The 25,582-nt window shown below is 45.2% G+C and overlaps 1 protein-coding gene across 1 annotated transcript in view; it reads left to right on the top strand.

Moving 5' to 3' along the window:
• Window positions 1-244: 244 nt before the first annotated feature.
• CARHSP1 (calcium regulated heat stable protein 1) overlaps window positions 245-25,582 on the top strand; it is a 37,951-nt gene continuing 12,613 nt past the window's right edge. The window contains exons 1-3 of the mRNA XM_054390906.1: window positions 245-262; window positions 18,466-18,658; window positions 22,718-22,840. Coding sequence (XP_054246881.1) covers window positions 18,486-18,658; window positions 22,718-22,840 — 296 coding nt within the window. The 5' untranslated portion in view covers window positions 245-262; window positions 18,466-18,485. The remainder of the gene's footprint in view (window positions 263-18,465; window positions 18,659-22,717; window positions 22,841-25,582) is intronic.

Genomic DNA, 25,582 nt, shown 5'->3' with positions numbered 1-25,582 from the left:
ACGTATCTGAATAGGCCAACCTGCTCCTTTGCGTCCCGAGCCAGGTGTCCCCGCGGCAGCCGTGGAAGGCGGTACGGTAGCTTCCGGGGCGGTGCGGGAGGGCGGTGCCGAGGCTGCCGGGGCGGAGCGGGGCGGTAGGGGCTGCGGGTCTGGCCCCCCCCCCAAGTTATAACGGGGGGTTCGCGGCGGTAGCAGCAGCGCCGCCCGACAGCCCGGCCCGCTGCGGCCGCTGCCCGGTGTCCTGTCCGGTATCCTGTCCGAGGTGAGCCGGGTTAGGGGTGCCGCTTTTGCTGCTGGTTGAAGTTTTTCTTGAGTTGAGCGCGGAAGCGTGGGGAGGTGGGGAAGGTGGTTTGATTGCTGCCGGCAGCGCTTCTGGGGCTTCAGCACGCCAGAGGGCAGCCGGGCCGGGGGTGCTGCCGGACAGGCATCGTGCGCTGCTCTCGCCGTCGCCGGCTGAGTCAGTGGATTCCTTTCACTTCAAATATTAGGCTAGATTGATTGATTGATTGATTGATTGCTTTTTCCCTTCTGTTTCTTTCTTTGTTGTTGGCTTGTTGGTTTTTCGGTTGGTTTTGTTTTGTTTTTTACCATTTATTTGTGATTTCTGATCCCCGCTTGGCAGCTGGGGATGTCTCATTGCTAAACTCAGAATTGCTTATTTTAATTTTATAAATCACGAGAAAGACAAAGCATGCTAAATAAAAGCTGTCTCCCAATAGGAAGAAGGTCTAAGAGCCCTCATTGCTTACAGGGATACTTAAAACTTCCTACGGAGTCTTGCTAGAAAGTGTTGTTGTGGGATGAAAGGTTCACGCTTACAGTCAGCACCTCAGTTGATTAAAAGTGGGAAAACAACCTTTACTTTGTGTACTCTTTGCATGTCGATGTATGTGTGCAGCTTCCCTTGTAGGTAGCTTCTGAATTTAAATTCAGGATCTGTGCTTCTGAATTTGGCTTTAAAGGAGAGGATCTGAAGTTCTTTTCTGACACTTTTTGCTGAAACTACAGAGCTGCTTCTGTGAAATGTTTGCAAAACCTTTTGTGGTGCCAGATTTGACTTCTTGGAGAAAATACGTCTGAGAAAATTTTAAGGCTGCTTTGATGTGATTCTCCACATCGTTATTTATTGTGAGGCTGAGAAGGGTTTTTGGACTGCTGTTCTTAACCTTCATCCTCTGATTGTTATGCTTGGCAAACTTATTTTGTTTCCTTCTGTTGATTATTAATAACGGACAATAGCAAGTCCCGTGAGCAGAGCTGCAGAGGGCTTTTGCACTTTCACAATACAGCTTAGTACCTCTGTAAATCTAAAGAGGCTTCACTAACATGTAGTGAGGACTTACGTTTTTTTTTAAAGCATGTATATATGAATACTAGTGTGTTTACTGAAAAAAATAAATTGTGTGTGCCAAAGAAAGTGTGGGAAAGATGTGACTGTTCTCTGGCGGTGGGTATGTTTTCCCAGGCTACGTGGGGGTGTAAAAGAAGAGAAAGCACGTTTATTGCGAGAGGCCCTTTGCAGGGGCAGGGCTGAGGCTAGAGCTCAGCCCATAGCGCTGACATGGTGACACCCACATGTGGCGTGACCGACTGTGTGGTTAGGCGGCCTCTCCCATGTCCTGTCCACCTGCTTCTGGCTACACCTACCTTGTCCGCTGCCCTGACCTTCAGTCACTGTAGTTGGCCCATGGTTGTACGCGCTGTGATCAGCATCTTCCCTTTTTTTACTTGTGTGTATGGAAGCACAGAAATATTTGCATATGAGTAATTTGAAAGTTGCCAGGTAATGCAGGCTTCTTTTATGGCTGTTGCATTGTGGTTAGTGCTGTACTTTTGGTGAGTCTAGTCTTTGTATACATTTGAAGAATTAAATGTACCATGGATATGAAAAGTTGCCGGGTAATGCAGGCTTCTGTTCTTCTTTTATGGCTGTTGCATTGTGGTTAGTGCTGTACTTTTGGTGAGTCTATGGCTGTTGCATTGTGGTTAGTGCTGTACTTTTGGTGAGTCTAGTCTTTGTATACATTTGAAGAATTAAATGTACCATGGATATGAAAAGTTGCCGGGTAATGCAGGCTTCTGTTCTTCTTTTATGGCTGTTGCATTGTGGTTAGTGCTGTACTTTTGGTGAGTCTAGTCTTTGGTGAATTCTAGTCTGAAGAATTAAATGTGCCATGAATGAGAATGTATCCATGGCCAGCGAAGTTCCCTTAGAGCAAACAGCCAGACTGTGCTGGTATTATGCTACATGATGGGATTCTTTGGATGCAATGTGGTGTACGGGGTTATTTCTAGGTAACAGGACCAACAGGCAACGGCCAAGGTTGTTCTTGGTGCTGAGCCTGGCAGATGTAAAGATATCCTTCCCCTGCTTCCATTTCACTGCCAGTGGGCTGTGAGGTACAGAAGCAGCTAGGGCCTGCTGGTTGTGGCTTTGGAGTGAAAGGTGTTTCTGCTTTCGCCTTTACGTTTCTATCAAGAGTTATTTTTTGATTGCTGCCCATGGGACTGATAGTAACTGCTTGAAACTTGGGAGACAGCTCTGGGACAAAATTTAATGTGTTTGTAACTGTTCTGTGTTGGTAAATATTCTGAATGTTGGTAGCAAGAGTTGATGGTTATCCTGTTCCTCATCTGGAGGGTTTCTGTCAGAGACTAAGGAGAGGAATCGAGTTTTGCAAGTTCAAGACCGATCAACTTCTGCCTTGGAGCCAGGGAGGGGAGTGCACCCAGTCAAGGGAGATCACAACTCTTCCTTGGGGCTAGGAGCTGCACTGTGCACAGCAGAAGAGGGGCAGTCTTTGAGGAGGAAAAAAAAAGAAATAGCATGTTTAGGTTTTGTTGTTTTTTTGTTGGTTTTTTTTTCCTCTTTCTCTGCACAACAGTTTTGAAAAAAAAAAATCAAATTCTGTGTTTTGCAACAGGCTGATATGGAGGACCAGACAAAGAGAAAAAGCTGAAACACTGCAGAGAAACGAGTGGTGATTTGGGTTTGCATGATGTGTCACTCCTCAGCGCAGTTCAGATAAAATGAAAAATAGAAAGCATTCATCTAACTGCTTTCTCTTTCATCTTGGGGCAGGGCAGAGACAGTTGTTTTGCTTCCTTCTATCTCAGTCTAAATATTGTCTTTTCCTCATGTCCGAGGGAGCGAGCCCCGTGAACAGAGCAGCAATCTGCATTTGCTCTGCCTCCCACACTGATCTCTGCTCATTTCCCTTCATTGATGCCTGTCCGGGTGGTCTCTAGGGGCTGCAGGGGGTAACTCAGCCTAGGTGCAGCAGCAGTAGCCTTGTGCTGCTCTCTACTCTTTCAGTTCTGTAATTCTCTTCCTGTGAGCTGATCTCCTCCAACTAGGCAGCAGTTTCAGGATTTTTCTTTGTGCCTGTTCTGTTTTTCTCATGCCACACATGTGGATATAGCTGGTATGATGTAACCAGTGTTATCAGGAGGAGCAGCAAATGAGGCAGCGACTGGTGCCTGCAGCTAACAGAGTGCTGCCCACATGGTAGTGAATTCTTCTCTGTTGCAGCACTGCTTCTTCCAGTCTCCCCTTCCTGGGAATCAACTCCTGCCTCTTAGGTTTTGTGAACAGGTGTGTAGGAGATCCCTTTGGGGGAAGACTTGGCTTTTCCCCCCTCAGCTAGTTACTAAGAAAAAAAAAGACATAAGGAAGATGCAGAGATGGGAAGCAGTGATGTGAGGTGTCACCTCAGTGCACCATCCCTGCCTTGGTGGCAGCTGTGAAATGCATCTGGGAGAAGAACCGAACTGATGCTTTCTTTGTCTCTGTGTGGTGTAGGAAGACACTTTCTTTTCTGTCATTTTGGGGCATGTGGAGTACATTAAAGTGGTGCTTCTGTTGTTTGCTGTCCCTCAGGGAATCTGTAAAATACCATGGAGTCAAGTTGCATCTTCTCAGGCTTGGCCGTGGGGCTTGCTGGTAATGGGGCATGGGTTCTGGTCTGTGAGCCTGACTTCCTGCTAATGGACAGGGCTTCAACAGTCTGGAAAACCCCTTCCTGCTTCAGTTAAATCAGGTTTCCTTTCTGTGGTTCCTCTGGCACGACATCTTACTGATTTCACAGGTTTGCTGGTTCTTTATTTGCCCTGGATTTGAGGCTGCTGCACAGCTGCTTTTTTTCATTGGGTCGATTTAAAATATAGATAAATAATGAAGTAACCTAAAAAATCATTTTAAAATAACATTCGAGTGTCTTGGGGGTCATGACACTCACATTAAGAGGTTCTTGCATTATTAATGCAATATAGAAACTGAATAACTGTCTAAAGGAAACAAACATTAAATGTTTGACCCTTTTTTCATGGTGTGAGTGTTAGGCTCTGCAGGCTGATGTAGTACTTGCCTCGAATTCTGCATTTCTCCTGAGAGGGGCTGGAGGTAGGGCAAAGGTCTTGACAGATGTTTGAATAGTAGGGTGTTTCAAGGACAGCAAATGTGAATTTGTCCTTTTGATTCTTGCCGGGCTCTTAGGGCAGTAATTGCGTTTGGTTGCCCTGTGATCACACATGTCACCTAGCAACAAGCTCTGGGAAGGTAAACTTGGGTTTGAAAAGTGATCAGATAGTGGAGGGATGAAGGCACAGAGAAAAGAAAATAACCTGCGGTTAAATCCTCAGGTGGCTCTCCACTGGGAACAGGGCTGCAGGGAAGGGCTGGAAAAAGCAAGTGAAGGCTGTGCAGGCTGTGTCGCATGGGCCATGCTCCTTACCCCCATGGCTCCGTGCCTGATCTGATCACAGATCGCTTTGTGTGGGACGAAGGAAAGCAGAGAACCTTGACCTGATAGTTCCTCTAGAATATTAAACCGCACTGCTCCTTTGCCATGCCTCATGAGCAGCATATGACTTTGGCAGAGCGTTAAGAGCTAAGGCTGATCCCAGGAAGGAAAGCAAAGTACATGTTGGTGCTACTTTGAGTGGGAGCTTGTGAGCTAATGTCTTGGTGACTGCTGTGACCCTAGGGTGGGGAAGCCAAGGTGGACTGAGTGTTGATGGTGCTGCAGCCATGAGACACCCGTGGAGTGTGGCCAAGTCTGATGGGTGCTCCCACACTGTGCTGTAGGAGCCTGTAGCAATGGTCTTCTCTTGCTCAGCCGTGTATAGTATGCTGCATGTTACATCAGTAGTGGTGTATTTGTCCTGTGGTGGAGGACAGACTATCTGCTGGTGCAGAGCCACAGCTGCCTGCTGCAACTGCAGCTTTTTGATGACTAATAGTACAGAAAAATATTTCTAAGAATGTGAGTGTGAACCTCTGCTTCCAAAGGGCTGTTTGGGATAGGAAGGAAGGAGGTTTGTAGCCAGCCCAGCATCTGATGTTCCTGTTGGCATCGCAGTGCTGGTTTTGGATAGGGTGGGAGGGATGTTGTGGCAGCTCTGCTAAGGGGAGCTGCTGCTTTGCTTCAGGCACAGCTCTGCATCTCAAAACTTTTGCAGGAGTCCTGCTTTGCCCAAGATTTCAAATTCTTTGCCACTTGCTATTTAAGAGACTGTCTCGATGAAGAGTAGTCTGTCCAGGAAAGAAACATTTCATCCTGTCTGTCCAGTTGGGGAGGAATTTTGGTTAGTATTTGTTGAATGTTTGGGTTTTTTACATTGCACAGCCAGTCAGGTTGACTGAGACACTCTAGTTATATGGACCATATAGCTTTATGAGCTTCTCCCTTCTCAGTGGTTATTGTTTTCTGGCAGGTGTTTTTTTTTTTTGTTGTTGGTTTTTTTTAATTTATTTTTTTACTGCTACAATTTCAGGAGGCTAGTCCAAGGCTTCTGCTTGTTTTCAGTTATGTCAGTTACTTGGTTAAAGTAGACTGCAGTCATGACTGCAAATTCTTGATGATTACTTGAAAGGGTAAATGAAACTCCCAACAAGCAAGGTAAAAAAATTTCCTGTTTATTAAATTTACACCTGTTACTGAGATTTAAATAAATTATTTGGATTTTTTCACCCAGCTCAGCAAGGCAGTGCCTGTCTGTGCAGTGGCATGTCCAGACCAGGAGCTCTGCTGACAGCTGCCAGGAAAGGCAGAATTTACTCAACTGTGTAGATTGTGGCTCTGTTTCCTCCAATGTTTGGAAAAAATCTAGCAATGAGGATTGTGAAATGTGATGATAGCCTTTTCATAGAGACTGCTAAGAGTTCTTAAAGTATTTCACACATGGTGGGTTTTGCTTTTACTGGTAGGGAAGAGGGTAAATAGTGAATATCTGTATTCACTTGCTGCTTTATGGTGTTGTGGAAAGTGTCTGAAAAGTGATCTTATACAAGTCTCAGCTTATGAATAAACATGTGCTTTGTTTCCATGCAGAAAGACTGCTTTTCCCTATCCCAGGAACTCTGGCAGCTTCCTGAAAATTGTTCTCGATCATGTTTAGAACATCATGAACCAGGTTGGAGTGAGCTGCTGCACAGGCATTGCTAGCAACATCCTAGGGTCACAGTGTCATCATACAGCTGCCTGCACTTTCAAATACTCATATGCTGACCTTTTTCACCCTTACATCCCTCAGGCTTTTTATGTAGACACACCTCTCCTGAGAATCCTCCCAGAGGACTAAATTAAGAAACAAAAGTAGTGCAGAATTGTCTTGGCTTCTGTTGCAGCCCTGTGAAAAGCTTTTTTGCTGGACATGCAGCAAACTGGTGTCATTGTGGGCTGGGATCCTAATCAAATTTGTCCTTAAATGTTTTAGTCTGACTGAGCTGCACGCAGTCTTGTCTTTTGCCTGGCACAGATCCTGAGGATGAACTCTATTTGGTGTGGAGCTGTGTGGTCTGGGATCTCCTGGCCATCGAGACCAGGGTGCATCCACCAGATGTGTATGCACCTGGTTTCCCAGAGCCATGACATGTCTTATTCTGGACTTACAGCTTGCTCCTGGGGCAGGCAGATGTGCTAGCTTACCTATGGTTTTGGATGTTTAACGTCAGGTTTCATGCAAAACATTATTCTAGTCCTTTCCTGCTGGCTGCAAGTGTGATTCCTGCCTGCTTTTGGCAGGAGAGGCTGTGGGGCCCAGCTTGCAGGGTAGAGCATTGGGCTGCAAATCTTGAATAGATGAAGCTGCTTTCCCAGAGAGTCCTGTGTGAGGTGGTGCATGAAGATCCATCTCTGTCCTTGGCGTGTCCTGTGGCGGGGGTGTGTGTGGCTTGTTCCCAGCTGGGCTGCTGGACCTGTATTCTGGGTGTGTGTGGCAGGCAGAAGCTGGCTTTTCATCTGTCGCTGCAAAGACTTGCCAGCTGCTGAGGTACCCAGCCCTCAGGACATGATTTGCTAGGTTTGGCTGTTTTCTTGGCTGTTTCCACCGGGCTTGGCACAGGTGCCCTGGTGCTAGCTAATAGGTCTGGTCACCCCATTGTGCTGCTGGTGTGTGGCTAGGTGCATGTGAGAGGCTGCTATTAGCTCCCAGTGAGTTATCTGGAAAATGTTGACTTCTTAATGTCATTAATACATGGCCAAACAAGAAAATTGAATCAAAATAATCTTTTGTAAAGGCACTCACCACCACTGCTGTGCAGTCTTTGCTCGTGTGTCCTATTCCCTCTTACGTTTGCAGCTGAAGATACGATTGTCTGAGGTAGTGACTGCTGGAATACAAATCTTAGTGCAACTTTCCCTCAAACATGTGCTTCCATATTGACTTTTAGTTTCATACCTGAAGAATGTGCATGTCTCAGGATTCATCTGCCTTTTTTTTCTTTTCAACCCTAACAGTGGATTATTACCTTCCCTGAAAAGCTTGTTTTGTCTGTTCCCTTGCTGTAGTCTGTGTTGGCTTTTGAACATTAACACAGTAGACACAAATAACAGCAGCAGCATCTGTGATTCTGGACAGCTCTGTCCTGTTCTGTGCACTTCCAGCACGTCACTGGAGCTGTGGCTCTCGAAATCACAGCGTGGTAAATAGTTTTGTTGATGTGTAAGTGGGCACGGACTCCAGCCTCGCACACGTGCCTGTGCTGGCGCGGCGGTTCTGCGGGCAGTAAAGCTCAGCACGGCTCCTTTTGCCATTTAACTGGCTCTGGACACAGAGAGTGGATGTGCTGAGCAGGAAAGACTGGTTTGTGCACTCATGGTAATTGGGGAAAGCAATCAGACTCCCTGTGGGTCTATTTTCTCTGTAGCCAGGTAAGAATAATGCATTGACTCCAATAGGCTTGCTGGACTCTGGGTATTGTAAGCCATTTTTTGAGATTAAAAAGTTTGGTTTTTGTTTTTTTTTTTTTTTTTGTTTTTTTTTTTTCTTCTAGAAGCCTAAAACTGAATTATCAGTGATGTTTTCCAAACTGTCTTCCAGGACAGCATGATGGAGCATTTGTATAAGGTGTAGTCTGCAAAGGGTTCAGGGTGTTTGAGTGGCTGCTGTCCCTGCAGCAGTTCTGGAGGCTGAGCTGTGGGTGTGTGCTCTGGCTCTATCACTAGTCATGCAATCAGAGATTTGATTACACCATGTAGGGACTACCTGTTTGTCAGTGCACTAGACCACACATCTATCTACAGCAGCAGCTTGTGGTGGGGATAGTTGTGCTGCCAAGACAGAGCTGAGGAGAGGTCTAACAAGACATAAGGTAAAAGGGCACTGTGTTCTGTTTTGCAGGGAGTTTGGTTGTGTGTGTTCTGCTTTACAAGTAGTTTGGTTATGTAAGAAAAGCCAGATTGGTGCAATGTTTTTATTTACACGGTACTTGTCCTATAGCCTTCAGTGAAGTTAATTTCAGGCTCAGAGACAAGAACTGACCATTAATTTTGTAGTGTTGATGAAGCTCTTGTCTCCTGATGGAGTACAAGTGACTTTTGTTCATGAGTGGTGTTCATGAATGTGGAGCTTGAAGATCTTGGTCCCCTTTTCACCAAAAGCAGAATGGGACTTCTCACAGGGCGTTTTCTTGGTATTGGGACAGTGGTAGTGGATGTGCTGCATGCCAGTTGCTGCTGTGGCAGCCTCTGGAGGGGTGAGTGCTGGGATGAGCTGAGCAGTAAGGAAGCCTTTCCAAGATCCAAACACAGGCAGAGGAGGTACAGCATATTTGCCTGCTGGCATAGGAAAGCTAGGGAGCATCACCTCCCTCTGTTAAACTGGTTTGCAAGAAGTCTGTTTTCAGGTCTTGTTCCTCTCCAGACTGGAGTGAGATTGACTCTGGATTTGCAGCAGTGAACTCTAGAAGTTCAGTCAGGGTTTTGTACCAAAAGTTCTCTCTTGGCTGGTCCTCACTATGCTGCTACAAAGTAGGTTATAATTTTTGCTTTAGAGGTGAAGAAGGGCGCTGAAGATGGTCTCAGGGACACAAGCATAGCCTTGTACACAGCATGGTGAGGTATAATGTAAATTGATTTGAGAAATGTTATGGAGGGAAGAAGGAAAACAAAATGTAGGTGTTAAATGGGCCAGTGATCTACAAGCATATATATATAAAATATGAAACTTCTGCTTTAAAATTTAAGCTGTCATCCCACCTTTTTTTCGGGGGGGGGGGTGGGGTGGGGGTGGGTGTAAAAATGTTACCTTTTGATTTTAGTGGATTTTCTGCACCTTTAATTGCTCTGTCAGTTAGCACAGGCTGAACATAGGTTTTCATCAGACTGCCTTTGTTGGAGTGGTGAAGCCAGTTGCTCGCTTTTCCTGCAGGTAAAACGTGGTTTTAAAACCCTGCTGTGGTAGAAGAACCTACAGATGCTTGTAGGGAGCCGTTGTGCTACTGAAGGCTGGAAAGTGGGATGCAGGTACAAAAGTGGGACAGGACAGGACGAGGGTTTAATTGAAATCAAGAGTATTTCTGTGTTGCTCAACAGCATGTGAGGATTTTCTTCTCTTTTGTCAGATACAGAGGATCTTCTGTTCCCTGAAGTATGTTGGTAACTTGTGTGTCTGATGGTCATTAGTTGATATTGGTGCAGGTTCCTAATGATATCTCAGTCACAAACTCTTTGCTTAATTGATTTCTGAGGGATTTAATTGAAGTGTACTTAGGCTGTTAGACTACACTGCTTAAAAACGTGCACAAGAAGTGCCAGGCAGTGAGACTGGGAGATGGCCTTTGCATTGGGATAGCCAGAAAATGAAGTCGGGCCCAGCAAAAGGAGTCTGGGGTCTCTGGGTGCCTCAGTACTGGCGTGAGCATCAAGTTATTTGTGAGTGGTTTTTGTCTCTGCACCCTGCCATCTGCATCTTGCTGTAGCGCTGGCAGATGAAATATCCTCAGAGGAGTATCTTTTCCTTTGCCAATACTTGTATGCCTCATAAATTTCCATGGTTATGGACCTCTGTAATGTGAACTGTTTTTTCCCTATTGAAAATGTTGATTAGGGAGGAAACAGTGAACTAATTGTTCTGAGCAACACTCGAGCCACATAAATATTTCAGGGGATTTCAGTGGCCTTAAAAGGCTCAAAGTTGCACATGAACAAACTTACCCAAATCGAGCATGAAGTTTTGTGATGTGAGAGGCAGCCGAAAAAGGGAGAACTTGTGAGAAGTGCCTAGGGATTTACATATGTATAGGTAGGCTTTGTAATGGTATGACACTCTCTAAGCCCATTTGCCATGTAAATGAGCCCTAAGATGCTTAGACAGGAGACACATTCGATATTTCTCATGTTTTGGTATAAATATTTTCTGCCAAAATGAAATAAATCCTGGAATAAATTCCCATGGGATGTGCCAGCATGGAAGTGATTGCAGAGGCAGAGCTTCAGACTTGTAAAAGCACTGGTGGAAGAGCTGAGTTGCTGAGCTGGAGAGCAAGTGCTGGAAGGGACAGCTTGTTCCCTGTGCAGCCATATACTGTGCTTCATCTGGGAAAGATGTGAGCTTACTGCGATTGTGTTTAGCAAGAATAGGATGAGATATATTAAATGTTGCCTCTGCTGTCCAAGAACAGAGTTCCCAGCCTTGGCTAATGGAGGCATGATGAAGGGAACGGGAGCCCAGAGTGATTAGTACAATGGTTCTGTGCTGGGGAGCATAAAACATTGGAAAGATTATATCTGGTTTCTGGCCAAAACCAGCTAACTCTTTAGAAATATTTGATACTAGTAGGGTTTATTGTCTAAGAGAGTAATGGCAGCCATTCAAGTGATAAATGAAGAGAATGAGTTAGAAAAAACTAAGATGTGTTTTAAAAAGGCATAAGGATTTTCTTTTGTACTTAGAAATTTAAAGGGAGAAGGGGAACACCCACAAAAAAGCTTGTAGCTCCTCTTGCTCTCTATCCCATTTATGTCACTTCTGGTGGAAAATGTAAAGTTTGGCTTACAAGTAAGTGTGCACCCTTCCCTGTGTGCTCCTCTAAGAGAATTTTTTTTCCTGTTTGGTCCCCTGCATTTATGCCTTTTTCTTTCCTTTTCCTGCCTTATTTGCCATGCTCCATCTTTTAATCTCACTGGCCTTTAACCCTTTTTTAATGTCTCTGTAAGAAGAGCCACTCCTCAACGTTCACAAAAGAAATATTTTGTTTTGTTTTTTTTTTTTTCACGTGACAAATTGTGGGACTCTGACACAGAATACTGTGGGTGCTAAAAGATTATACAAACTCAGGAAGGGTCTGAAAGAACTCATAGAAGGTTATTGCAACCTTTAATTTGGCATTTATTTAAACCGTACATCCAAGATGCTGGAAAGATATTGAGGGTAAGCACCACTGTGTGCTTACCTTGTCCTTAACTCTGACCTAGGCAGCCAGACCTGGCTGCCAGCATCAGACTGAGTAAAGTCATCCTGATGTTCATCCATTTCACCACAAAGGTCCTGATGTGGTCTCTCTTCACATTTCCCAGTCTCTTTATTACATCCCATCTGGGACATATGAAGATTCACTTCTAACCAAAACTGGAGGTGTTGCGTGCTTGGCTCCAGGCAAGAGTGCTTGGAGCAGGGCTGTGGGAGTTGGCGTATGTGCTTCTGCTCCCGGTTCTGGCAGTGAGGGTGTTGCTGGCAGGGATTCTGCAAGCAGCTGCACGCTGCTTTGACACAGTATCACTGTTCTGCTACAGAGACAACTGGGTTTGTAGACTTACAGTTCATGCAGAAATCAGTTGGCAAACTGAAAGCAAGGCAAGACACCAGACATCACCTCCCCGGCTTGCTCTGGCTCTGTATCTGACCTTGCTAGCCCAGGAGTGATGATTCATGATCTGTTACGCCTTGGTCTGGCTCAGTTCTGGATTGTTAGCTGCCCCAGCAGCACAAGAATGGGTGTAACAGCTTGTCCCCACTGTGATGGTTCCCACCTGGTCCCACCACGTTTGGTTGATGAGAGGCTGCTGTGTCCTGTCCAGGTGCAGACCGTCATTGTAGGGGCTGATGTGCAGGTCTGTCTCCCAAACATACTTCAATCAAGGTGCTCTGTAACCTGCAGATTTGCATGAAGGAGGACATGAAGCTGTAGGCATAATCTTTAGACTTATCTTGGGCTTACATTTCAGGTAAGGTCACATCTCTGCTGCACAGCACACTTTGGTGATGGAGCCCATGCTCACCCCATGGGCCTGGGTTTCAGTGCACAGGATAGGCCACTGCTAGGCAGCTGGCAGCTCCTGTGCAGGGCACAGCTCAGTCCGTCCCAGCCTTTAGCCTTGGCTGGGCTGTGGGCCCACTCTTCACAGCACTGTGGGCAGATAAGGCAGAATGTCCCAGAGCTGCTGTGACAGAGCTTTTCCCATGCTGTTGCCATGCCCTTATGGCCTTGTGTCTGCAGTTCTGATAGCTTGGGCATGGCGAGTGCACTGGGAAACTCCCCCTCTTCCTGCTGTCACCTGTGTCAGCCCACACACTACACCTGCTTATGGCCTTTTGTGTTGGCTTACAAGTGAAGGACCCTGGCTAACTGTCAGGGAACAAGAAGTTTATCAGTATCAGTTAGGGAGAGAGGATGTTGATTTCACAGTATTTTTGATAGAATGACCCTCAGAGTATCACTGCATGTCCTTCAGTATAATCATAAACAAGTTGAAACATACCCACTCTGTCTCCCCACTCTGTTTCACTTTCAGTGCATCTGCAGCTTACACAAACAGTGGAAAACAGAGGACTGTAAGAAGTCCTTGTTGTTATTAGTATGCTATATAGACTGCTGCTGACTTGGTTCCCTTCTCGCTGCCTTCTGTGGGTTTTCAGACCCCTGAACTGTTCACTAGAGGAGCAGAAGGGCAACCATAGTTGTTGGAGACAAGGTCTTCACTTCTGAGGCTGCTTGGAAATAGCTGTTGCTTTTTAAACTAATTTGTATGCATAGAAAAGCAATAGGAATTTTCCTTGTTTCAGTTTGCTTACCTTATAATCAGGCTTTTACTGGACAAAGGGATGGTTGGGCAATGTCCTGGTCTCCATTAGCTGCCAAATCACTACAGTGTGTGGGCACTTCTCTGCAATCCCTATGAGCGTAATGTTTATACTGTAATCCTTTGCCTTGACGTGCCACATGCATGTTGCAGCTCTGAATTTCAGCATTAATTGAAATACCAGGGTTAATTGTGGAAACTTAGTCATGCAAACTAAGCTGGAAGGGGAAGTTTTTTGAAGCAGCTGTTTCATAATTGTGTGTGTTTTGCAAGCGCTTAACTCTGTGACACAGGAGTGTTGTGATGCTCTGTGCTGCTGGGATCTTTGTGTACTTGGGTCCCAGCACCAGAAAGTGCTTTGGAAAGAAACTGCATGTAGGAGCAGTACTTTGGCTGGGTGCTCAGGGTGAGGGTGAGCTCAGGTGTCTTGGAGAGGTGTCAGGGAGCTGCTTTAGAAGAACTGAGGGCACTCTTGACAGCCAGGCACCTATAGTTCCTCTCCTGCATCAGAGCAAGGTAATGTGGGGAGCAGAGGGTTCTGGGACCTTTATTCTTTCAGTAGATGAGAACAAGGAACATATGGTTAGGAAAGGGCAGAATCAGTCTGTTGTCACCATGTGCCATTGAGCCCAGTTTTTCCTTTTGCTGAGAGAAGCTTGTAGCTGTCAGCAGAAGACCAGGGATTTCCTGAGGGAAGGAAAGAAATACAGCTGTGTAAAATGAATTTGGAAATGAGGACATTTAAAAGTGAGTCACTTAAAGAGTTCTTCATGTTGTTTCAAAATCCAAGGAAAGCCCAGAAAAGAAAATTTCAGATATCCACATTCCTCTAGGAGGCTGAAATGAAAGAGCTACCTTCCAGCAAAACCCTGCTGGAAGCTGCTGGTTTCAGGGTACAGAAACCTTGCTCTCTCTTTGAGGAAAGGTCTGGTTTTCCAGGCATGTGTGGCCAGTGCTGTTGATACCTTTTGAAAGCAGCTCCCCCCAGACAGTGTCATTTCCAGGCTAAGGAGGCTAGAAAGAGCTTTTTCTCTGTGCTGGAGCACTGAAGCGTGCAGAGCAGCGTTTCCTGGGGATGAGCTCTGTGCCCGCTGGAGGTGCTGCAATGTCTGCTGTGTGAAAAAGAAAACGTTCATAGACGGTGAGATTTCCTGCAGGCTGTCACCCAGCCCTATCCGTTTTGACTTTTTTCCAGGCATTTTGTTTAATTAAAAGTGAGATTGGATTTCTGTGGTAGTGTTCTGCTGGTCAGAATGGCTAACTTCCCCCAAACTGTTAGTTTTAGAGCTCTGGGGTAGACTTACAGAAGAACAGAAGGAGAATGGGTGACGATGTAGAGAAAAATTGGTGGCACCCCAAGCCTTCATTATTTCAATAGCTTTTTTTGAGTAGTATTTTATGGATAATTTCAGAGGTTTCTCTTTCTTGTATTGCATTGTGTGCTTTGTAGGTTGTTTGTAACAGATGATGTTCTGGAGTCTCTGTGTATGTGTTGGCCAATTATACTGAAAAGATTACATTAGAAATTGTATTTCTGCTTTGAAATGTTGTTAGTCTATTTCCATGCTGCTTCTGTGATTTATGTCATTTTAGTTTGGTGCATACCTATAGTCTTAAAAAAAAAACAAGTATGAAAAATCACATTGGTGAAAGGTAAGTGATGTATGTTGAAATATGGGCAGATTTAAGGGTAATGTGGTTCGTGGTTGGAGTTTCCTGAAGAGCCTGAAAACATCACTGCCTTGTGCCCTGTTTACATTCATTCTGTGAATCCCCCAAGGCAAGTATTTTGCTGGCTTCAGCAGAAGAGAGATGCTCTCTGTATTATCCCTCATTTTTGAGGCTGGAATCTCATGCTGCTGGACTCTTGGTACCTATGATTTGCTGCTATGAAGTACGGCCAAGCAGAATGCTCTTGGGTGGTGCAGTGCCCTGCTAGCACTGACAGGGGTGCAGCAGATCCCTTTCTTGCAGTGGGGAAGTGGAGAGTCATAGCTGGACTGGAGGGAGAGGGGAAAACAAATAGAAAGAGGGTGGTGGGTGGTGGGTTCATGAGAGGTGTAATGAAGTGGTTTTATTAGGCTAGTCACAGTGAGGAAGGTTCTGGTTGCTGAGGGTGGGCTGGTAGGCAGCTGTCTGAATCCCAAGAGTGATTCCTGATTTGCAGAGGATCAGTTCAGAACCCAGGATGATAATGTCTGAAGAGCAGCTTCGAAGACTGCCAGTAACTGTGTTTAGAAGGCAAAACTTATGCAAAGAGGAAGGCTGAGAGGGCTGGGGTTATGGGGTTTGGGTTTGAGCGTTTGCTGTAGGCTTCCTGTATAAACGGTGCCCAGCCTCAGAGTGCCTCCAGCTGTGCTTACAAGGAGAATAGTGTTTCTGGTTCTTCAAGAGTGCTGCCAATGAAAAATGAACACCAGAACAAACTGAAATAGCTAAACTCCACCATTGTCTTGGAAGAGGTTCAGGTGAAAGTGGTCTTCTGCATTGAGCAGAGGTTCAGAGGAGGCAGGAGCTGCTGTTGTCCCACTGCATGCAGTGCACAGGGTAAAACTTGGTGATTCGGTGTGGAATCCTTCTCATTGCATCTGATTTTTACAGTTGTTGCAAGAAGCCCAAGAGGCAAATGGATGTGCCAGTGCCCTGCACATGCAGTGATACAGCACACCTGCTACTACAGACTACTGCTGAGCTACAGTGTAGCCACAGGCTTCCTGTTCCTGCTCCTGTGCATCCCTCCTCTTCTGAGCTGTGCTCGCTTGCTGCAGTGGGTGTGAAGCCGAGCGTGGCTGCTCCTGGCCGCCTCCAGCTGTGTGCATTTGTGTATCTGCTCTCACCGAGCTCTGATCACGACTTAGGACTTGTGTAATAGAAATTATGAGAGTCCAGGCCATTCATCTACTTTGGCCATGGGCAGAGAACAAAAAGGGTATTGAAGTGGCACTGAAGTGAAATGGCACTGAATGTTCTATATCAGTGTTTTATTTTATGTTGCAGAGAAGCAGGCACAAGAATAACATAAATGGAAACAATAAAGTATCTTAGCACACTCCTAATGCCACTAAGCCTTCTTTATTTGCAGATGTTTTTGTGGTTCATCTGGAGGATGAATTCTGAAGGGAAAATTCTCCTGTCTCTCTGCCCTTGTTTGAGGAAGGAGATGGGCAGTACTTTGTGGCTGGCTCTGCTGTTATGCTGTGAATGGGTGAAGAGCTCTGTAGTTTGCTTGTCACCTCATGGGCTACTGTAGATTCAGATGAGGGTAGAGAGGGTGTGATTCTGAAAGCTGCCTTTTCACTTGTGCAAAGGCCAGGCCATGTGTGCTGACTTACCTGAATGAGGTTTTCATTGTTTGCTCTTATTTTTCCTGTGACTTCTTAGAGTCCTGCTATGTCAAACATGCATTCCTTGAAAGCAAGGCACCCGAAGGAGAGGTCTTTTGAAATCTGAGACTTATTATCAGCCAGCACAGCAAGTCTCTGGAGGAAGAGGAAGTTTGGAAAATCCCACCCCTTTAGTAGTATTGTCTCAGTCTCAGCTGAGCACTGGGCCATGACATTAGGCAGGGCATTGGCTTATGGGCAGTAAATGCCATCCATATTTGAAATGCCACCTGTAAAGCTGTGGGTTTGTCTTCAGCTGAGTTGTTGGTCTTGAACAATGTGGAAAGCACAAGCTGGTATATGAGGGAACATGATTAGCTACTTCTACCTTCTCAGCAGCACCCTGAACAATTAAACACAAAAGCCTTTGTTCCCTGGTGACTTCATTCTTAAGAGGCTTTTTTTTAATTTTAGTCCTTAGTTTCAGGAAGAAATAATGGGATTTGTCATTGACAAGAAGGCTGCATCTCAAATGCCATGTGAAGGATCCACTCCATAATTCATGGGCTGGGAGTGTGGGTGTCAGGAGTGTGTAATGGATAGGAGAGATTTCAGCTCAATGGAACTATTGGTCTTAAAAGCAGCATTTCTTGCCTTCTTGATACTTTCTTGACCCAGATCACCACACTTTTTGCTGACTCATCCAGATACCCAGATATTTTTAGATTTCCTGAAATAAATGTAGTGAGCTATTGGTTATTTTTGTACAGCTTATTCCCTTTCCAATGCAGATGGGGACTTGCACAGTAATACCAGCGCTGTGCTGATTGATTTCTCTATGTCATGGTTCTACCTGTAAGCCATGCATTCCTGTGTGTGGAAGTGCTGCTGGTTCTCACCTTATCAATCCTTCCCATGGATTCTGTGAGTTTTGCTTGTTGTGTGATGAGATGTGTGTTGCTGTTGGCGTGCTGAGAAAGGGACCTTCTCCTGCCCATTCTGTGGAATGTGAATAAGAGCGAGTCTGGCTTGGGCTGCTGGGGATCTGAATGCAAATGTGGATTATTGGCTTCCTGGTTCCTAGAAGGTTGTAGCACGCTCAGACCTTCCAAAAGCGGGGGTGCTGGGTCTGCCAGATCTCTACAGGCTGAAGGAGCCACTTCCTTGCAGTCAGCCACTGTGTTCCAGCTTTGTGCAAGCTCCTGTCCTTGGCAGAGTAAATTAACTGTCTGACTCTGAAGTGAATTAAGGAGCATTTGTTTAGTTTTCTTCTTGCAGTCAAGCTGAAGGTGTTACAAGCTCTGACAGAGCTGTGCTAATAGCTGTGCAGCAGCAAGGAAGTTAGAATTGGTGATTGCAAAGCAAAACTGACTGCCAGCAGCACAGGTACAGCAGAGGCACAGCATTTCTTCTGGTGTTTCTGTCTTGTAATTCCTTTGTATGCAGATACAGGAGGCTCCTCTGTGCTGTCAGTGGTCAAATCCCATCTGTCTGCCAGCTGTGTGAGGCACACCTATACCTAGTGTTGGGGCTGAGCTCTGCTTCAGGAGCCATTGTCTATCAGTGAGGCAGGAGCACGCAAATGCGTGTTAGCTGTGGGGTAATCTGTTTTCAGTGGAGCTTCCTGGTACAGCTTACAAAAGCTATGAGATATAAAAATAGACAAACATTAAAAAATGAACTCAGTGACACAGAGCATGAGCCTTTGGTGCAGCTGTGTCTGCGTGTGCGTCCTCAGGAAGTGAGTCGTACTCTCCTGAAATCATCAGCTGAAGAATTCATGACTTTTATGACAATTCACATTTTGTTTTGGGCTAAGTCAGATCTCTTCCTCTCTCTAGGCTTTTCCCAGGCATCAGGAATGTCTTCTGAGCCCACTTCCTCTGCCTCGCAGCAGCCTCCCACCTCTCCACCCTCACCCAGTTCTCTCCACCTGCCCGAGAGCCGCAGGCCAAGAGACCGCTCGCCGTCGCCCATGCGGGGGTACCTCATCCCCAGCCCGCTGCCCACCCGCCGCACCAGGACCTTTTCAGCGTGAGTACTGAGAAACCTGCCTGTCAGGGATGTACCACACAGTTGTCTCGGGCAGAAAGATTGACTCCTGCCCGGGTGAAGGGTTTTGTAGCAGAGAGGTTGTTTGTATCCAAGTGCTTTGGTATTTTACTGTTATCTCTTCTCCAATACATTCTGATGCCACTAGACTTCTAGTCCACATCACCTGTAGTTTTTCAGTGCTCTGTTTGTGTAAAGGATGGTCTAAACCTTTTCCAGTCTTTTAGACTAGAGTTTTCCAGGGGAAAATACACTGAGATTTTTCAAAGCACAGTTTCTTCTCTGAAGCTTTGGACACTGTGGCTCTCAGGACCAGTTCCTGTTGGTGTTTCTTTGTTAGCTCCACCTCTTCTTCTGGCATGACTTCTCTTCTTACCAACCCTGAAGCAGTGGACCAGACCTCACTGAAGGTTCTAATTCTTTCACTGCTGAGACCTGTGCTACCATCAGCCATGTTACCTTTTAGGGATGGTCCATGACCCTGTCACTTTTCACAGTGCTTGTTTCCTTTTCATCTTTCTTATCTCAACCTTAAGATTGGTCAAATAGACCTGTAAAAGAATGTGTTGGTTTTCAAGGTATGAATCCTGATCTCTATGATCCTCTAAGATTCTATGAGGTTTTCCATAAAACGAGATGAGCTTTGTTGCTATTTGTAGTTATTTGAGGTATTGATCTTGACTTTCCCCAAGCTTTCCTATTGCCCCATGGTGGCATGCAGGCTCCTGAGAGCTTCCCTCCCAAAGGAGACTCATCCATAGTGCAGGAAAAGATGATTGTTGTAAGATGTGGCAAAAAATTCGTAGTACCTTAGATGGGTCTCCCAGGAAAGTGCTGATCTGTAGAAGGCACTGTGGGCTTCTGTGTTAATCTCGGTGGCCTTGGAATTGGGATCTGAGGGTGTAATGTGAGGCTGTGGTCAATCCAGTACACTGTTTTACAATTGTTTCTGTGTAAAGGAGGCCTGGTAGAGCTCTGTGAAACACTGTAGAAGATCTCAAACCCACAGCTAGCTTATTTTGTGCTGCTTAATCTAGCTGGCATGGTTTTTCCTTTTTGCTTCTTGCAGTGTTACCCAGCTCTTCTCTTCAAGAGTTATCCATGTGGATTTAAATAGCATCAATCCCAATGCTGCTTTGTATTATTACTTCTGTGTTTAAAATGAGGTGAAAAAGAAGAGAGGCAGAGGAAGAAAAATTTAAATGTTGTCAGTTCCGGAAAGCCTTCATATGCCTTGAACTTTGTAATGGAAGGAGATTGCACAAAGGAAGATAATTGTTGTGATAATTGGGATTGCCCTTGAAAATCAATTCCAGGCTAGCTTGCCTTGGTGCTGTGTTAATAATGAACTCTTTGTAATCTTTCTCAGCTGTTCATTTTAGTCTGGTTCTTACAAAACTAAAGAATTTGTTATTTGGCTTCCAGTTCTTTATTCATTAATTAGTGTAGGAACCTTGCTTGCCTTGAAATGAAAATAGCTCTAAATCTTCATTTATTTTTTTAAGTGTCTTTTTTAAAAAGAGGAGCTATAGGTGAGCTGTGGCTCCACAGGTGTATGGAAAAAGATGAATGTGACAGGCAGTAGGTTTCTATTCAGTGACATTATTTAATTTTGGTTTATTGCAAGCGTGGGGCATTATCCCCCCCAGTGTTTTATCTCCTTGAAAGATGCAACTGAACTGAATTTAGGGCAGTGAGTGCTCCTCTGTGTAACCAGCATGTGTGGGGTCAGGTGCATCAACAGCTTTACAGAGCTGGAAATGAAGTGATTTAATGGAGAGTTCTTTAACACTTTCAACTGTATTTCTTTAGTGTCAATTTGACTTAAGGAACAGAGCTGTTACCACATTTTAAAATTATTTTGTTTAGAGTTCTGTGAGCTTTGAACATTTGGAAAATCAATGTCAAAACTTCCATGAAGCATGTAACCAAATGGCAATAGAATCATCTATTGAGTTTGAAGAGTAGCACCAAAATCCTTTTCTAACATGGAAGCGACCTCCTGGATAGTCATGGCATGAGAAGATCCTGACCTATTGCGTCCTTTATGTCAACCCTGTAAGACACCTAAAGCAGTTGGCTTAATTAGTGAAAGTATTTGAGTGAGTTTGGATCCCTGGAAATTCAACTCAGCATATCTGGTGGGATTTAATCACACAGCTTTTAGGATGGGCCAGTTTCCACGGGTTTGTGTATGCTTTTTTTTCTTGACAGCTGCAAGTCATCCTAAAGGTTTGTCTTCAAATAGTAGCCTTCCAGTACCTGAAAGGGGCCTACAAGAAAGCTGGGAAGGGCTTGTAGTGATAGGATGAGAGGGAATGGATTGGAGCTTGAGGAGGGCAGATTGAGACTGGAGATAAGGAAGAAATTCTTTACGGTGAGGGTGGTAAGACACTGGAATGGGTTGCCCAGAGAGGTTGCGGATACCCCCTCCCTGGAGATGTTCAAGGCCAAGTTGGACTAGGCCTTGAGCATTCTGGTCTAGTGGAAGGTGTCCCTGCCCATGGTAAGGTGCAGGTTATAACTAGATGACCTTTAAGGTCCCTTCCAACCAAAACCATTCTATGAATCTATGAAAATCTGTCTTGTTTTAAAGTACAGGTCCCATAACAGTGGAGGAGATCAATCTTGAGTCTTGGTGTTACACATACCAGTTATGCTTCATAGCATGCTGGAGTCAGTGGAGGTGAAATACTGACTTCATTGGGCCCTGGTCTGGCAGGATAGTGATAGACATGCATGCAGAAGAGCAGTGTGTGTGTATATACACATGTGCAGAGTGACACAGCCTCATGCATGGCAGCCTCGCCATCCCACATGCACACGCTTGCTGTTACACTTAGAATATCTGTGCCTGGTATAGTGTGCAACCACTCAAAGCTCAGCTCAAACGCCACAAACACAGACTCTGAACAACATACCTCTTCCTCTTAGCTGCACTCTATTTAAATTTTGTTTGTTTGTTTTGGGTTTTTTGGTGTATTTCATTCAGATTTCTCATCTTTCAGTACTTGAGCAGCCACTAACTTGTTTTCCATGACCCTTCTGTGAAGTTGTGACTTTAAGTATTTTATTTCAGTTCATGTCCATCCCAGAAGCTATGCCTGGGGCTGTTTCTGGCCTATAAAAAAATGTGCATAGAATCAAGAAGGCTGGAAGAGACCTCAAAGATCATCGAGTCCAACCTGTCACCCTAAACCTCATGACTATCTAAACCATGGCACCAAGTGCCACGTCCAATCCCCTCTTGAACACCTCCAGGGATGGTGACTCCACCACCTCCCTGGGGAGCACATTCCAATGGCCAACCACTCTCTCTGTGAAGAACTTTCTCCTCACCTCCAGCCTAAACCTCCCCTGGCACAGCTTGAGACTGTGTCCTCTTGTTCTGGTGCTGGCTGCCTGGGAGAAGAGACCAAACCCCTCCTGGCTACAACCTCCCTTCAGGTAGTTGTAGACAGCAATGAGGTCTCCCTGAGCCTCCTCTTCTCCAAGCTCAACACCCCCAGCTCCCTCAGCCTCTCCTCATAGGGCTTGTGCTCAAGGCCTCTCCCCAGCCTCGTTGCCCTTCTCTGGACATGCTCCAGCAATTCAACATCTTTCCTAAACTGAGGGGCCCAGAACTGGACACAGTACTCAAGGTGTGGCCTAACCAGTGCTGTGTACACTTGGGAAAGCAGATTCAGAACCTGGGGGCACGCTGGCACTCCTGAACTCATGAAAGGTAGAAGATGCTCACATTTAGTACAGAATCTAAAAGAAGGTTTGGCAGGATGATAACAGCAGATGGATTCAGGGTGGCAGCTGATGGATTGTAATGAAGCAAATATCATCATTTTATCTCCCATAAAAAGGTTGCAGGCAAAACATACGCAGTGTATGAAATGGGTGTTCAGCAGTTGCTGCACAGGAGTGTCCTCACTGGGAGTGAGTATTGGGACCATTTATGCCATTTGCTCAGTGTGCTCTGGCTGACATAGCTGGATGCTGTCACATCCCTGCTCAGCAATGAAGCTGCCCCTTTTGTGCTTTCTTTTGCAGAACTGTGAGAGCATCGGAGGGGCCCATCTACAAAGGTGTCTGTAAATGCTTCTGTCGCTCCAAAGGCCATGGCTTCATTACCCCTGCAGATGGAGGGCCTGACATCTTTGTACATATCTCTGAGTAAGTCACCTGGCGGGCTGAGGGAGGCTGGAGGCAGCTTTGGTTTGCCTTAATTAGTGAATGATTTTGATTCAGTTACAAGAATGGTTTATAATCTGTCACCCTTACCCCAGCAAAGAGGAGTTACAGAGATGTAACTGTCAGCAACAGCTTATGCTCTTCTTTTCCTGTCTTACTGTAAATCTGTTGAGTTAAAAACTAGAAGATGATCCTGTCAGATCTCGTAGAATAAGCCATACAGTTTCACCCAGACCCAGAAACTTGCATTTACCTGAAGCAAATAATCCATGCAGTATTCAGTTTTAATTTAAAGATTTATAACACTGAAAATTCACTGCTTTTACTTGACAGTGCTTGTAGCATCATTAAGCTAAAGGTTAATTACCTTTTACTGTTAAGGAAAGTCATGCCTTTATTACTTCCTTGAACTTTTGTAGTTTCAATTTTGAGCCATTTATAGCTAAAACTTTCTCTGCTAAGAGTTCATCAGTACCTGCCTTGAACACACTGTGAACCACCATCTCTGAAGCTACCTTTTTGATAAACTAAACAGATGAAGTCTTTCAAGCCTCTCAATGAGAGTTTTTTGTCTGGTCTGTCTTTCCAGTCTCTTTTCTAAGTGTACTGTAGAATCTAAATATAATTTAAAACCAGTACAGTGTACACATACTTTCAGTATATGGAGATAAAATCTTCTCTAGACCACTACCTTGTTTCTTTACATCCTATAATCATGTTAGCCCTCTTGTCTCTAGTTTTTTGCTGAGTTGCTTATCTGCTCTGACCTCAGCCTCCTTTGCGCATCAGAGTTTGGTTCAATTCCAGTGCATTCTGGCATCTCCAGCAGCAGTGTCTGCATTCCTTAGATGTATGACTTCATATTGGATGCAGTTCCAGTGCAGTCTGGCATCTCCAGCAGCAGTGTCTGCATTCCTTGTTCCTAGATGTATGACTTCATATTAGGTTGTACTGCAGCACATCTGAGGTGGATGGTCCCTGCCTGCCAGGGGATGCACGTCATACTCTGGGACTGCACTGTCACTGCTTGGCTAGTCTGCAGGGTTCAATAGACAGTTGGTTTTGTTTCTAGGTTGAGGTGTTGACCAGCACTGGGGCTCCAACTGGCCTCTGAGGATGTGTATTAAAGATTGCTCAATGTTTGTTCTCCAGTAACCTTTCAGAACTATCACCAGTGTTTAGTCCAGGTGTGGAAGCTGTATAATCCCTGTTTGGTGTTTGGAGTGGTTATCCACAACAGCCTTACCCAAGTTATTCACATTGCCCCATCTGTTTTTCCTGCTTGTGTGTGTAGCACGTGTCCTTGGAGAAGGAGCACACTGGGCTTCTTCCAGTTCTCTGAAATGTTGCTGGGCGTTGGCAAGCCGAAACTTTTTAGGACTCACAGGTGCAAGAGGGCTGAGTGATCTGACTTACATGTTCAACCCAAGGAAATGTTACTTACCATCTTTTTTTCTTTTGTCTAATACAAATGTAGAATTTCTTCTTCTTGGGTTTAAGTGCTTCAGGAAACATTTCTTCTATCACAATTTAAAGATGTTACTATGAACAGCTAGTCTGACCTATGCAGCTACTGATCAACAAGGCTTTAGTCAGAACAGCCCTCTGACAGAAACATGAATTCTCAGTCCTCTAATGAATTCTTTTTAAAGAACTGTCTATTTTGAGAGCTGGGTTTTTTTTTCCTCTTCATTTTCTTTGCCAATTAATTCAGTGAAATGCTCTTCCATTACATGAAATTAACCCTTTTACAACTCTAGAGAACTTTTGATTGGGGCTGCCCTTTGTTTGTATGTACAAAATGTCACCTAAGCTTTCAGCTGTTCCCCAGTTCCTGTACTGTGACCCAATCCATCTTTGTCTCTGGACCCAAACCCAGTACTTGATTCTGGGAGCACTAACTCCTCCTACCCTCAATCCCCTCCTATCAGCTGTAATTCTTAGAAACTCCAGTGAAGCTTTTCTGTTTGGCTACTTAAAGCTGCCATCCTTCTCCTGTACTAAAATTCTTTATGACATGGTTATGACAGTTTTTTTCTCTGCTGTGGTTATGGTGGTCTATGTGAGAGGCCCCCCTGTTGTGGGCTGTGCTAGGTGCTGTATCAATCCTGTATGCTTTCCTCTGAGCCATCAATAGCTATATTTGGGTGATTGTAGCCTGAACATGGTGTGCCACCCTCCCCTTTCTTCCATGCACTCCACCTGTTCTAAAAAACCTGCTGAACGAGTCACCAAGGTTGTAGAAGTTCCTGGGCAATTACCCTTCTTGGTGTATCTTCAGCATCTGTATTTTTGCTGATGTGTGTCCAGTTTTCTGCTCTCACTCTCACCCAGCCATGCCCTCAGGCCAACCCTGCACTGGAAAGCAGGAGCAGGTAAAGGATGAGAAGGGGAGAGCCACTGTGTAGGCTGTGGTTGATGTGCTCTGGTGCAACCTTCAAACTGAGCCCTGGCTCCCCATGTCTCAGCTCAGTGCCCTGCCTGCTGGAGCAGGCTGCTTCTCTTAGTTTTTAGGGTGGGGAGCAGAGACTTTTTAGGGTGGGGAGCTGTCTCTGCATGCCATACTGTGGCATGCTGCAGTCTTTCTCCAGCATGACATCTGTCTTAAGTTTACTATAGATGAGAAGATGAGAGGGGACCTCCTCTACTCCATCTGCTGCTGCAAGGCTCCTGTGCCTTTCTGACAGATGCTTTACACTTTGTACCCTTAACAGTTCCAGTGCT

This window comes from Indicator indicator, chromosome 22, assembly GCF_027791375.1.
Source record: "Indicator indicator isolate 239-I01 chromosome 22, UM_Iind_1.1, whole genome shotgun sequence".
Classification (NCBI taxonomy): Eukaryota; Metazoa; Chordata; class Aves; order Piciformes; family Indicatoridae; genus Indicator; species Indicator indicator.
This window is presented reverse-complemented; position numbering and strand designations above follow the sequence as displayed.